Here is a 15,308-nt window from a genome sequence, read left to right on the forward strand (position 1 = left end):
GTCGCCGTTGTCAGCCAGCCAAATGGCTCGGCAAGGCTTGCGCCTGCGATTCCCTGTCCAAACCCACACCACCAATCCGCACAAAAAGGATCATCGTCGGTCAACAACATTGTCCCTTCAGCGATTCGGCCAAGGCCACCGCCCACAGTTGTTCCCGCCGTCGACGGCGCGCCCGCACCCGGACTCCTCCTTCCCCACCGCCAGACCCCTTCCCCGCCTCCACATACCGCCGCTGACGACGACACACCGTCAGCCAGATGATGGCCTTCAACCATCGCCGCCATAGGTACCATCGTCGACAGCCTCCACCGCCACTGCCACAGCCACCACCGTCGCTAGCCGCCACTGTCAGCCACCGCCACCGCCACGGACACCCCCGTCCAGCCACCACCGTCCAGCCGCCACCGTCGCTAGCCAGCGCCGCCAGACGCCAGCCGTCCAGATCCGGCCGAGGTGGCGCGGATCGGAGGTGCAGCGCGAAGCGCAGGTCGCCGGCATCATGGAGGAAGGCATCACGGGCACGGCGTTCACAGCCGGAGCATTAACGAGGGCGCCGTGCCTCCCTCGTGGCGGCGAGGTTCTTGACGAGGGCCGGCATCGCGGCACGCACCGCAGTCGTCGCCAACTTCGTCGCCGCCACATCCACCACCATCGTCGCCGCTACCATCCCCCTGCCGGGTCCGCGGAGCGGCGCCGGCGACAACCGAGCCCGTCGCCGGTCACCCCGGCCAAGCGGGGAGACCAGATCTGGGGACGGATCTGGTCTCCCCGTCGTCCGTCGCTGGAGCCGTGGAGAGCCGACACCGTGGCGTCCCACCGCCGCGCCCAACTCCGCGCCGTCACCGCGTCGTCCCCGTCGCCACGACCTCGCCGTCCCGCCGCCATCGTCGCCACGCCCGCGCCGGAGCGAGGTGGAGCCGAGGAGGATGGCCCTGCCACCGCCATCCCAACGCGTCGCCCGGCTTTGCCGGCGACGAGCTCCGGCGGCGGCGAAGCACGGAGGAAGGAGGAGGAGGAGGGGCGGCGGCGGCGGCTAGGGTTTCGCCCCCTAGGGTGGCACCTTCTTTTACTAGTTAGGTTTGTTTCTTCAGGAAAATACTAGTAACATTTCCAAACTGTCAGTTGATCATTCTCCAACCGTAAATATATGATCCGAACCAATAAGATCATCACTGTTTAATTGGACGATAAATAGATACTAACAGACTTGCTGAGGCCGCTCATCGGACTGTCTGCAATGTATACGCGTGATGCATGAAAACAAAACGGTAGTATTCGCAGTACGCCTCCCTCGTGCTCGGACACATACCCTACCAGGGTCCGAGGCTAAGGAAGAATTAATAGCACATGTACGGTTCACCGTGACTTCCTACTGACCCGTCGAGACTAGGTAGACAGATTTTGTGATCATTGATGGCCGTGCATCTGCTCGAACTGCGGCGACGACATTGTTGTAGGCTAGTCTATCCCCAATGGTGTATTCACGCGCATCATCGATCCCCGGTGTCTCCAAAGCCTAACCAAGCTAGCTAGATGGGAAGTGCCTTGTGGCTGACCTCGCTGCTTATCTGCATCTCTAATGTCCATCTCGATCAATCGTACGTTGATATCTCTATATATCTACAAGTGTAATGTATTTTTGAGCTAGCAGTAGGTAGTTCAGCTAAATTAAATTTGATCAACTACATACCTCTCTTTGGTCTTGAATTTTCTGAAGAGTGGTAGACAACAATAACAATATATATATATATAGTATGAGATAAATTGCATGATGCATAAGGCTTTTGCTTGTCAGACCCTTTTCTTCTGAGCAAAAATTAAAAGAGAATTAGGGATTAGTAATTAATAGGAGTACTATTTTATCAGTCCAGTTGATTATTTTGCATTTAAGTACAAGTACATTGCAAAGTTGCTTGCATGTGACAACCATCCAATGTACGTGCTATAGATAGCCAAATGGGCCACCCGGCACGGCTCAATCCAGGCACGACTCAGACCTGGCCCGAGATTAGTCGAGATCCCACACCTCCATCAATCAATAGAAGTCACATGAGTTAATATTTTCCATCCAGATATGCACCGAGTCTCTTCCAAAACAAAATATGAATTCAGTCAATAGGATCATCTTAGTTTGCACCGACGACATGCACAAACAGCTATCAATAGGATCGTCTTAGTTTACGACGCAAACGGCAGGTGTGGCACCTGGCGATGGCCGGTAGGCAGTGTTTTCAATTTCAAAATAGGGTTTCCTGCCGGGGGTTCCACAATTTCAGTATTTTTGACCAAAATTAATTATTTGAAAATTTGATTAATTTTTGAATGAATTTGACCAAATTCACAAAAAAAATACAGAAAACCAAAAAATTTGTGCGAGATAGGTGCCTGTCGGTGGAGGCGAAATTTCGTTCTGAAATTTCAATCCCTGGTAGTGGCAGGAGCAGTTTGGTCATGTGACGTTTTGGGAGTTGGTACGATAGAGGCTAGCCGGCGGTAGCGCTAGTGTGTGGAGTATGCGGGCTAGCGGAGGTCATTTTGGTGGCGGGCAATGTGTTGCAACAGCAAGGGGAGGAGGGATGCGATAGTTGAAAGCCTAGCCTATGACTGGGAATGGCAATGTCTTTGGGCGTCGTTATTCCTCTTGGGGTTGGGGGCATTGTCAAAGACACCTCCGCCACCTCCTTCCTTAGCGAAATCTCTCCTGGGTGAAAACCAAGGCTAGGTGTTTGGACCGATGATGCCGGCTCACAGCATCATGACCTTCCTGGGAGCATCATTCTAAGGAGATCTCATTCCTGCCTTGTCTCCTCTAAACATTTGGTCTTCGAAAGCACTCTTGGAAGTCGTCATGATGTTATTATGTTAGCTCGAGGGACGAGTGGATCTTCTTCTCTCTTGACCTCTCCCTCGACAATCCCTTCTTCGCGAGGATGACTAAGAGTCTATTAGTGGCATTCTGTTGGTGTTGTTATAGGCCATGTGTCTCCTATCGAGACGGACGATAGCAGGTTTGGTGCTTGCTCTTTCCTCGTGGGTGTGTGTTAGGACTTAGGAGCTGCCGGTTTGTGGTGGTATCTTTTTATTCTTTTTCCTGATCACAGTTTTCCAGGTTTGTGTTTCTCTTTTTTTTTTTGCTATATCAAATATAAAATCTCACACTGTCTCGTGCGGTTCGTTAAAAAAAAACGAAAACATAGAAATTCATTTATAACTATGTACAGGTATGACAAAAAAAATACATTTTGAAGAATGTATCTCTGCTACCAACATTGACAACTTTCACATGTACATCACACAAAACTGTAGACCGTCTTGATATATATTCCTATGATATTTTTTTTAAAAAAAAAAAAGAAGCTTAGCTTATCTTCCACTTAGATAGGACCGAGATGAACCTGATACTGAATGAGCCGAACGTGCGGACAGCAACCGAGACTGTTCGCCTTGTTTGATATCCTCAAAGGCCTCGACATCCAAAAATGGAGGATCACTCAAGATAATCTCCACATCATGCCTGTGGCTTCTCAGCAACTCCACAACCTTCGTCATTGTAGGCCTGTCGCCAGCGTTTGCTTGGGTGCATGACAGCCCAATCTGCACGACATGCATGACCTCATCCCTGATGGTATCCTCGTAGATGCTGCGGTCAGCGATCATTTCTACTGCTTTGTTCTTGTAGTGGTTCCATACCTTGAATGTAAAGAAGATATTCACATTAAACATATTGCAAGATGGAATTGCTTAGGACCGACTGAAATTAAAAAGATAAAAATGAACTTAACAGTGTCACCTTTTTTTTTGGGATAAAGTCAAGTAAATACGGTGGTTTGAACTTTGAACAAGCATCACTATGCTTTGTAACTTGCCTTTATTCAATGCTTTTGCTCATCCATCATCATGTTGTTATACAAGTCAAATAAGCAACTTTTGAAGAAAAAAATTGATGTAACTGTTTACTTATATCTGTAGAATAACCATAACCATATAAAAGGAGGAATGACGCTCAATGGAACTTATCCATTTGCTATTTTCATCTATTATTTTCCCCAAGCTAAAGTAATAGGGCAGAACTCCATATCAGGTCAGCATTAGTGATTGCTGTACTTCTAGAGTTCTAGTGTTAACTGAAGTATTATATCACTACATTGCACCTAGAATTCTTAACCGTCTTGTTCTTCTAGTGCAGTTGACCCCTCTTTTTTTAAGAAATGATTATGGTTATGGATTTAGCTGCCTTTTCCATTTCACAAAATTTTATTCAGGAGTTGAAAAACTGCGTTTAATGATAGGTATATTTCTATATTGATTCATTCCGTTATTAGCACTTCGACCTTGATAGCCATATTAAACCCAAAAGGGGTAACGCTGAATATCGATACAATCATGCTTCTCAAAGCAGAATAGGAAGTCAAAACAAGTTTAAGAATGAGATCAGTAAGGTAAGAAAGAGAGCAGTACCTTTGTTAACAAGAAGTGACCTCCATGTGAACCAATTGAGCCGCTACATCTTTGTCCTGTTACAAGCTCAAGAACCAGAATACCATAGCTGTAGACATCAGCCTTCTCTGTAAGATGGCCATGTGCCAAATATTCAGGAGCCATGTATCCTCTGAAACAAGCCAACAACGTTCTTGAGTGAGCTTAATAATTATTGAGGAAGAACACTGCAAGAATATGAAAAGTTAGTCTTACAGTGTTCCAGCAACACCCGTGGTGAGATGAGTTCTATCCTCTCCAAAAGCTCTTGCAAGGCCAAAATCTGTTATCTTGGGCTTAAACTTATCATCCAATAAAATATTACTGGCTTTGATATCTCTGTGGATAATCCTTGTTTCTGACTCCTCATGGAGGTAAGAAAGTCCCTCCGCTATGCCTTGAATGATATCAACCCTCAAATTCCAGGTTAAATTTCTGCTACGACTTGCATCTGAGAGGACACATAAATAGTTATTATAATTTACAAAATATCAATTTGAACTTTAAGTGAAAGAAGTTTTTTTACCAAGTAACTTATGTATCAGAATTTGCACAAGATAGTCAAAATAAATGGATAGGTTGGTATAGTTAAACAGATGACTGAATAATGAAGACCCAGACATCTCAATAGACCAATCATAAAGGACAAAAGCAAGTATTTTTTACATTCACAAAAATAAAAAGGGAAGCACCGAATATACGAAACAGCATCGAGCAGGAGACTTACCAAACAAGAAGAGATCGAGGCTCTTGTTGAAGTAGTATTCATAAACAAGCAGGCTCTCTGGACCATTCACGCTGCAACCAAGCAGCTTAACTAGATTCTTATGACGAACTTGACTTATGAGTTCAACTTCGTTGAAAAATTGATCAACCCACTCCCTTGTATTTAGGAATAGCCTCTTCACAGCAACTTGTTTTCCATCCAAAAGAATAGCCTACAGAGCAGGTTATATTCTTGGTATCAGTATATGGAACACCAAAACTCAGTTTAATTTCTCTCCAATTCTGAGGGGGAAAATTAAGCGAATTTTTAGTAGTACTTGACTGTACCTTGAACACAGCTCCATAGCTCCCTTGACCAAGTTTGTTTGCTGGATCAAAATAGTTTGTTGCTTTCCTTAACTCTTCGTATTTGAAATTTAAACTGGATTGTGCAATTCTCACAGGGACTCCATCTCCGTAAATATCTGTAGTTCATTATAAATATGGCAGGTCTGAAGAAGAGTGTCAAGTGGAAATTAAGCATGTTTCAAGCTGACATACTGACCTATGAATGATTTGGACCTTTTCTTGTTCCTAAAAATTTTCTTCTTCCATGCCAGAAAAACAACAATGAAAACAATAACAAAGGCACCAAGGGAAGAACCCAATAGTATCCAAACAACGTCATTATGCCCTGCACATTTGATGAGAGAGAATTATTAGTACAAAAAGAAAAAAGAATGACTCAAGCAGTACAGAGTAACTGGACAACAATGATTTGGCGTGTGTTGGTCAAATTAAGGTACCGAATGAACTTTTGGAAAAATAAGTCCTGACAAGTGACAACACAAACAGGAATAATTCATGGGTGTCCCCAGTAACAGATTGTAAAAGAACAACACAAAATGGTGTTAATGAGAGTACTTTTTCCTTTCCTAACGACCCCAGGAAACTTACATGTAAAAAGAAGAAGAATCACACAGAGGACAGGAATATTAGTAATACCTATGTGCTTTTAATATAGCTTTGTGAGCTTTTGTTCAGCTCTGTAAGTCTGCATACGAATAGTTTGACAGTTCCATGCAGAAAATGTAGAAAATGCTTAGGTCAAAACTGATCCAAAACCGGTTAGTTTGTTGCCGGTTTTGATAACTGATATAACTGGTTTTGAAAACTGACAACCCTCCGTTAATAAATTCTACAGGGCAAAGAAAATTGTATTCATATTTGGGCACTCCCATAGTAGAGTATTCAGTCAAAAAAGTAAAGCTTGTGGATACTTTGCTCCTGCACTTTAGTCAAGCATTTCCTTTTACTATTGTTTTAGGTGGTGTTTTTTTCTCCTGATGATGAAGATGAAGATGAAGATTAAGTTTTTTACACAAAACGAGGTGGTATTTATGTATGATTGATTGAGTTTTAATTATTATAAACTTGAAAAATATATTAATATGATATTTTAGAGCATATAAAGTTTTCACACGAAACACACCGTTTAGCAGTTTGAAAAGCATGCCACAATAATCTTAATCTTCATCCAACTCTTGTTGGAGAAAAAAACGGGACCTTAGCATGAATGCATATGATAAACCGCTGGAAAATGTCAAGATTGGGTGGCATCGAATTACAATTGAATTTAAGAACGCTGCAAAGTGGCAACCGAAAAGTCAATTATGCCGTCTGAATCTCAGCTTTTTCGAAGACTTTAACTACTAGTAGAACGCTTGAAACAGTAGTGACCTTCCGAAATTGAGAGAGAGAAATCGAATCGAATTTGCATTTACTTGATGATCCTGATCCGGCAGTGGAGTTGAGATTCCAGAAGAGGCGCGTGGAGTAGCGGAGGTAGCAGCCGGTGTAGAGCGCGCGGCCCTCCGCGGCGGCGGGCGCGCACCGCGCCGCGGCGGCCGCGGCAGCGCGGAGGCACTGGCCGCAGGCGGTGGCGTTGAGGCTCCCCCAGCACTGCGCGAGCGCGAACGCCGTGGCGCCGCCGGCGGACGCCGACCCCACCGCGTACCCGTCGCCACCCCCCGGCACCGCGGCGGAGGCGGCGACGCCCGTGACGTTGGCGAGCGCGGCGCGCACCGCGTCGGCGAACCCGCGCGGGTTGGCGCCGGTGTAGTTGCCTCCGCCCGCGCCGCCGCCGCCGACGACGCCGCAGGTGACGGCGTCGTCGGGGCCGAGGGTTTCGGAGAAGAAGGAGTAGTTGGCGTAGCGGCCGAAGCAGCCGTCGAGGTAGAGGCGGCCGCCGGCGCTCGGGTAGCACTTGGGGAGGAGGGACCTGACCTCGGCGAAGCAGAGCTTGCAGTCGACGGGGGAGAGGTCGCGGTAGCACTGGCCGAGGCCGAAGACGGCGTTGGGGTTGAGCCCCGCCGTGGTGCCGACGGCGGAGGTGCCGAAGCCGTTGGCGCTGACGTTGCTATTGAGGTCGTCCATGGCGGGCACGAAGTTGTCCGCCAGCGCGGGCCCCGACACCGCCCCGCCAGGCGCGCACTCCTGCCTCGCCACCGCCGTCCTCGGGTCCCCCGCCGCCCCGCCGCACAGGCACAGCAGCGCGAGGAGGAGGAGGAGAAGCAGCGCGGCCATGGTTCGCAGCGGGGCACGCGTGGAAGGTGTTCGTCCGGGGATGCGTTGCACGTTGGATGATATAGTTGGGGTTTGGTCACCTCACTGGAGACGTCTCTGCGGACTAGTAGTTCGGAGAGAGTGCAAGATGGAGACGGCGGTGGCGTGCGCGCGTGGGCGTGGCGCGGCGGCGGCGGCGGCGGCGCGGGGCCAATAAATGAGCGGGCGGCGACGATAGTAACGGGTGAGGGATAGGGTGGCTATATATACGCAAGATAGATGTAGAGCCGCCTGCGTGCGTGCGAGCGAGGGAGGCGACGGCGGAGTACGTAGGTACGGCGTATCTGCGATGCTGCAGCGCGTGGTGGAATGCTGACACCGGTCCGTCATCAACGACCAATTGGACCAAAAATTATCATCGTCTTGCGTTGAACAACTACTACTACAGTACTACTAGCTAATCCGTAAGTGATTTGAGATGCACTGACAGTGGTAGGGCCGTGTGGTTTTAATCACCAGGTCCCGTTTAATTATATTTTCTCCATTAAAATAAAATATTTGGAGGCACGTCTCTTCCAATAAAACTCATTTTTTATCTCACGTTTTCTTCTTTAAAATAAAATGTTTTGTATCCCACATTTTCTTCTTAAAAATACTACTCACTCCAAATATCTCTTTTTTTTAATCCGTAAGGCTATGTTCGGTTGATCACCAAGAGGGAAGGATTGAAATTTATTCCCTATATATTATGGTGTAGAATTATTCTCATTAAACTCCTCAAATCTCCTTCGATTCCCTTCAAATTGAACAAGGTCTAAGGAGTTTTATATTACTTTAAAGAATGTACAGTCAATTATTACAAAAGGATTGCTGATGGAAGATTGATGCTTACAATATCCCACCTTTGACTAAGAACAAGAAAATTACTTACAACACCAACCAAAACATATAGAAAACAACTTATATCCATGTTTAGCAAGGAAGTGTATAGCCATGGTTTTGCAAAGGTTTGACCAAAAATCCGTGCTCGGCCAGTGTTGCCAGATCTATGTTGGTGTGAATTAAATTGACAAACACAATGCCCTGGGAGATGTACTTAGCTCCAATGCAGGTCCAAAATATTGATGAGATACAGTCGTGCCAATCAGTTTGATCCTATAACTGACGAGATATATAAATTGAAGATCAAATAGTTGATCGGTCAATAAGCCGATATAGCAATGCTAGCCCATGCCGATACCAAACGATGTCGATATGATTTTGAGCAATCGGCTATATGTCCAATGTAGTGATGTGACCATGGCTACTATAGATACAACCGTTGTTCACATCAAGATCAAGCCGTCCAAGTTCTGCAATCCAGTTCGGCCACCTGCTACAGTATCGACTTCAAACAGCCGCCAAATATGCATGCGAGCTCCATTTTGGGTCCATGAGTACTTGATGGAAAGCTCTCGGAGTCATCTTTCCAATGGATCCAGCTTCATCACCAAATTCCATCCCAGTCGGCCGAAATCACAAAAAGAAGGTGATGTGTCACCTATAATGGGCCTATGGGCTTGTAACTTCGTCTGGGACCCCGGCCCAAGTGGGGCCCATGTGGGGTGCGCCCCAATCTGATGGAGCACGACCCTAGGCACCCCTAGGTCGTCCTCCCACCCCTATATATAGCTAGGTACCCCTTCAGGGTTTATTGGGTTTTGATTAATTGTAAGTTTAGCCATTGCTACTTCGCTTGCAGCGCACGTGTCGGCTAGACCGTCCATCTGCTTGTTCGGAACCCCACTTTATCGTGTATCAATTCATCTTTGTGCGTCTTGTCTATCTAGCAATTCAGATTGCTTTTATCTTGTGCTTGCTTGTTTCTTCGATTTGCTTGTAGGAATAAGGTTGATTTGCACCGGCAAGATCAACAACCCACGGAGAGGTGTATCGATCGCTAAGACGCAACGCAACGTCTTGTACGGTTGTAGTCGGGTCGTCAACGTTTCTCCCAAATCGTATTTATCATCAACTCACCGAAAGATCGGGCCAACAACAGCCGTGAGTGTCGAGAGGAACTCAGGGTTCATCAGGTGGTATCAGAGCTTTCGTTGCTCGGTGAGTTTTTATCTTCCTATAACCAGAAAATAGCCATACAAAAAAAGTTCGTATCATTTACCTAGCCATATTGTGCCATTGCATTGTTCTTTTCAGTTTTTGCTTTATTGAATTTTGTGTTGCATCGTCACGTCGTGTTGCTGGTCTTAGCGTCTAGTTCGTTTAGAGTTTCGAGTTCTGGTCACGTTTTGTACCACAGTCGTCGCTACCACCGTGTCTCTGTTGTTGTCGGGTCCTACGAAAACGGAATCGGCTTGCTGCCATGGTTCTATTTTTGTAGTTTTCAAAAGTTTTTATCGGTCGGTTTTGGTGTTGCATGAAGGGTTTGTTGTTTACCCGGGTTTAGTGCTTGTGCCGTGGTTCTGTTTTGCCCGTGAGGAAGAAGAAGGGGAAAGGAATATAGAAGATCTGCTTGGATTCGGTTGGGTGGAAGGAAAGAAAAAAAAAGAAAAGAAAAGAATAGGAAAGAAAAAGAAGATTAGATCAGGTGGAAATCCGTTTTCCTTTTATTTTGTGCACCGAATCCAAACAATAGTGCTGGCCGCAATATTCAGCTCCACCTCTCCATGCGGCCTTCCTCCCTCCAAGTCCAACTCCTCCCTCTCTTATGTCGGTTTAAATCCATACCGTGTCTTCCCGCATAGCTTGGTGAAAATTTTCAGAGTGTCCGATTGGAGATCTGTTTGGAAAAACGGAACCAGTATAAATTCAGCATTCCATTTTTGTATAATTTTAATTTTTGGATTTGCACTTTTACAGTTGAGTCCCTGTAATTTTTATATTTACGTTTGAGTCCCTGTAACCTTACATTAAGGTCCTTGAGTCAGTTTTTGTTAAAAAAAATCAAGAAAAAAAGTGAGAAAAAAAAGGCAGAAAGGTGCATAAAAAAAGAAAAAAAAGCCACACCAAAAAAAACAGAAAAGAAAAGGAAAGAAAAAAAAGAAAAGAAGAAAGAAGAAAGAAAGAAAGAAAAGAGAAAATACTGTTATGTTTGAGCTGACCTTCATATATCAGAGTTGTGCATGAGTTGTTCCTAGTGCTATCTTGTGGTATCGTTTGTGTCTAGGCTCGCGTCTCTAGTACGTTCTAGCCTAGGACCAGCACGGTACTTGACTTTGAACCATTACTCAACTTTGCATTCTCTGATTTGAGCATTTGCTATCCCTTTGCTACATATTTAAGCCTACCCAGAGCACCACAGATCTGATTGCAGCCGTACAGCAAGTGTTTGCCAAGGCATCGATACATCCAACCTCCATTGGGGTGCTTGGTTACGTCGGTGTACATCACCATTCCGCTTGCTTTGGTAAGAATTTGTAAGAGCTTCGTTAAAAGCTTGAGTGTGTGTGATATTTGAGCTGCCACTACCTAGTAGTTGATAGAAGCGTGCATATTTTTGTGTGTTTCTTGTTTGCTACTAACCATGGCAGGATTGCGTAAGGGAATATGAGAACATCGACTTCTACACCTTCGACGAGATATGACGACTTCTCCACGTGATGCATATGAGGTACATGACTATAATTTTGAACAAGTTGCATCTAAGTTACCATTCTATGATGGGAAGTATGATTCTGTTGCATACATTGATTGGGAGCTAGCAGTAGACAATGAATTTGATATATATGATTTTTCTGATGCTCAAATGATTAAGGCTGCTAGTAATAAGTTTACCTCTTCTGCATTATTTTGGTGGACTTATGTTAGTAATAAACCTGAAACTTGGGATGAATTGAAAACGATGATGAGAAAACACTTTGTGACATCTTATTACAAATGTACTCTTCGGGAAAAATTAGAACATCTGAAACAAGGTGATAGAACTGTTAGGGAGTACATTCATGAATTTAAGGTCTGTATCATCTACAGTGGTCTCAAAGAGTGCAATGAAAATACAATGCGTAGATTTTTCAATGGGCTTAATTCTGAAATTCAGGTTTTGCTTGATAATGTGACATATAATCATATTGGGCACCTATTCATGCTTGCTCGTAGCATTTAGAGTTAGATCATATCAAAGGCGAGGATGCATGACCAATGTGATTTATCTCCTATTTCTGAATCCCCAATATACTTATGTAAGGATGATGTGCAAACATTGGAGGAGCAATCTTTTGTCTCCCCTGTTACTAACGTTTTGCAGGAAGATCAGCACATCCAAGAAAAGGAGAATGGTATACTTGAGAAGAAAGAGGATGAAGCACCTGTGATGTCTGAAGAAAGTTCGCAAGGTAAATTAAATGGTGCTAAGAGAAATGAAGGTGAGTATTCTCAAGGTGAGCTACACTTGTCCACTTTTCATGCTATAGTAGAGCAACTATTAGTGGAATCAATTGCTAAGTTGCCTTTGTCACAAGTTGATTTACTTGCTGTTCCTTGTGATAAAGAAGAGTTGTGCGATAATGCTTCACTTATATCCATGCCACAACTAGTGAATGAACATGCTATTCCTGTTGTTAATACTAACTGCGCTGATTTTAAGCATGTTGTTCACATTGCTAATAGAGTAGAGGAACGTGAATTGACATCTTCTTTAAATACTTTGGGCTATGTTCAGTTCGCTGATTTTCATGAGCTCGATAATTTGAAGGAGAAATTATTTGCTAAGTCTGATTTGCCAGGTCCAAGTAACGCTAATTTTCATCTCTTTGGTGAATATAATGATAGAGGAATATATTTGGTGCATAGAGTTTACATCTGTTCAGATTTAGAACCTCCTGTACATGTGGATAAAACATGCAAGCTAGAGAGAAATGTTATTGCTAACAAAATTATCTCGAGTTTGTTTTGTTGTGATTGGAAGAAACAGGTAGTTTTAAATGGACTACACGAAGAGCACCATATGGAAAAACTGAGGATGGTTTTCCGTGAAGAAGGGGAGGATGATGTGACCATGGCTACTATAGATACAACCGTTGTTCACATCAAGATCAAGCCGTCCAAGTTCTGCAATCCAGTTCAGCCACCTACTACAGTATCGACTTCAAACGGCCGCCAAATATGCATGCGAGCTCCATTTTGGGTCCATGAGTACTTGATGGAAAGCTCTCGGAGTCATCTTTCCAATGGATCCAATTTCATCGCCAAATTCCATCCCAGTCGGCCGAAATCACAAAAAGAAAGTGCTGCATCACCTATAATGGGCCTATGGGCTTGTAACTTCGTCTGGGACCCCGGCCCAAGTAGGGCCCATGTGGGGTGCGCCCCAATCTGGTGGAGCACGACCCTAGGCACCCCTAGGTCGTCCTCCCACCCCTATATATAGCTAGGTACCCCTTCAGGGTTTATTGGGTTTTGATTAATTGTAAGTTTAGCCATTGCTATTTCGCTTGCAGCGCGCGTGTCAGCTAGACCGTCCGTCTGCTTGTTCGGAACCCCACTTTATCGTGTATCAATTCATCTTTGTGCGTCTTGTCTATCTAGCAATTCAGATTGCTTTTATCTTGTGCTTGCTTGTTTCTTCGATTTGCTTGCAGGAATAAGGTTGATTTGCACCGGCAAGATCAACAACCCACGGAGAGGTGTATCGATCGCTAAGACGCAACGCAACGTCTTGTATGGTTGTAGTCGGGTCGTCAACGTTTCTCCCAAATCGTAGTTATCATCAACTCACTGAAAGATCGGGCCAACAACAGCCGTGAGTGTCGAGAGGAACTCAGGGTTCATCATGTAGATTCTAACACTTGAGTAAATAATGATGTAAAGACAATCTACTGATGATAATATAACAATAATATCCAATAGAAACCAATCGGTCATTAGAAACCAATCAGTCAATAATGATATGATAGAATAATTGCTTGATCCGAAGATTAAGCATACATCGGCTAGTCTTATGATGTCATTAAATCCACAAGATTAAATAATCAGTGAAGCTTTTGTTACAATCGGCTAAAACCAACTTGTATGTAATCCTCGTCAGCCGATGCAACGTCCAGATAACTCATCGGTTGAAACCCCAATGAAACCCTATTAATCAAAGGCATGTTAGTTTTTTATGATTTTAAGCACGACTTACTAGGTCAAATCCAATTGATGCAGCACTAAGTATGAAAAAAAAGCATAAAGTCTAAAAAATCAAGTCGGTATAGGTAAACTAAGGTGGTGGATACCTTAACTAACCTAGATTGATGAAACAATTTAACTGATACTAACAAAACCCTAGAAAAGATCTAGCCGGTATAGGTAAACTGAGACATCGACTTAGATTAACTAGGATATATAATAAATAGGTGCTTACATCAAAGATATTAGAGTGTCGAGGCTCTAGCCCCGCCAATACAAACAGCCATAACAAGCCTTACCCCTTGTCGGAGATCGAAGCTAATGCATCCCAACTCGAAACAAGAACTCGTCGAGAAAGACGAAAATAAAAAGAGTGACAATGCGACGAAGTTGTATTGATTGAGAGATATCTGATAGTGACTCCAGGTGTACATATTTATATTATACCCATAGGCCGTTAAGAATCCTAATCGGACACTAAACACACTTTCCTAAAAGATAAAAGGAAAATTACAAGTCTTGATTGGAAACTAGATAAACACTTCGTAAAGATAAAAGGATAATTAATATATAGAATTAAATTGACATGCCGTGATCTTCACGATTACTCTTTGAACTTGATTTATTCTGGATAAACTTTCAATCAGATGATTGTGCTCTTTCCTTAACCGAATCCACTAAAGAATTTTACTAAATTTTGACATTAATAGTCCTTATCCTCAACAAATAAGGAAATAATATGTCCAAAATCAGCGTCCTATCATTTTGCCAATAGAAAATTGCTCATATCACCGTTAATGACTAGAGTGGAACCCTTCAATTTTGCTCGAAATCCATTTTTCACCCTATGATAAAACAAGTAATTTTGAACTACAACTTTGTAAACCGGAATATAAAACACCATGGGACATGTTTTTAGTGGTTTTGTTTAAAATGGAGGTGGTTCTCCTATTTTATCCTCCAAATGCCATATTTTAAATTTAAATATCACTTATTACATCCACAACCATAAAACATAAATGTACTTCGTACTAGCGAAAAATCAGTATCATATCATATCGAAACCATCATAAAATAACTCTACTAATAAAAAGCAGGTTTCTCCTTCTTCGCACCATCGTACTTCTCCACGTAATTAAAAGAACACCCTGACAAAAAGCCACCCCATAAAAAAACAATGTTCCCACGCCAAATTTGATAAAAAAAAACGATAGAAAAAACTAAACCATATAAAACCATTCATAGTATTTGTACAGATTTCGTTGTAAAGCACGTATATGTCACAACTCACTATTGATCTTAGAATTTGGGGGTGAAAAATAAACAGTTTTATAGCTAAGGGGAAAATTGGACTTCAAGCAAACTTTTTTGGCCAACAATGGACTTTACCCTCCGTATAGTTTTGGTTGGAACAATTGCATAACTACTGTACTCTATACTATTTATCACTCCATTAT

General features: G+C 43.7%; 1 protein-coding gene across 1 annotated transcript; it reads right to left on the minus strand.

The window, feature by feature from the left end:
* Positions 1-3,175: 3,175 nt before the first annotated feature.
* LOC4326185 (cysteine-rich receptor-like protein kinase 2) lies at positions 3,176-7,799 on the minus strand. The gene is made up of 7 exons (XM_015757008.3): positions 6,966-7,799; positions 5,747-5,875; positions 5,530-5,666; positions 5,204-5,414; positions 4,693-4,927; positions 4,459-4,609; positions 3,176-3,690 (listed from the first exon to the last, which is right to left on the minus strand). The coding sequence occupies exons 1-7, from the start codon at positions 7,765-7,767 to the stop codon at positions 3,364-3,366; spliced, it is 1,992 nt and encodes a 663-aa protein (XP_015612494.1). The 5' UTR covers positions 7,768-7,799; the 3' UTR covers positions 3,176-3,363.
* Positions 7,800-15,308: the final 7,509 nt, after the last annotated feature.

Source organism: Oryza sativa, chromosome 1 (genome assembly GCF_034140825.1).
Source record: "Oryza sativa Japonica Group chromosome 1, ASM3414082v1".
Classification (NCBI taxonomy): Eukaryota; Viridiplantae; Streptophyta; class Magnoliopsida; order Poales; family Poaceae; genus Oryza; species Oryza sativa.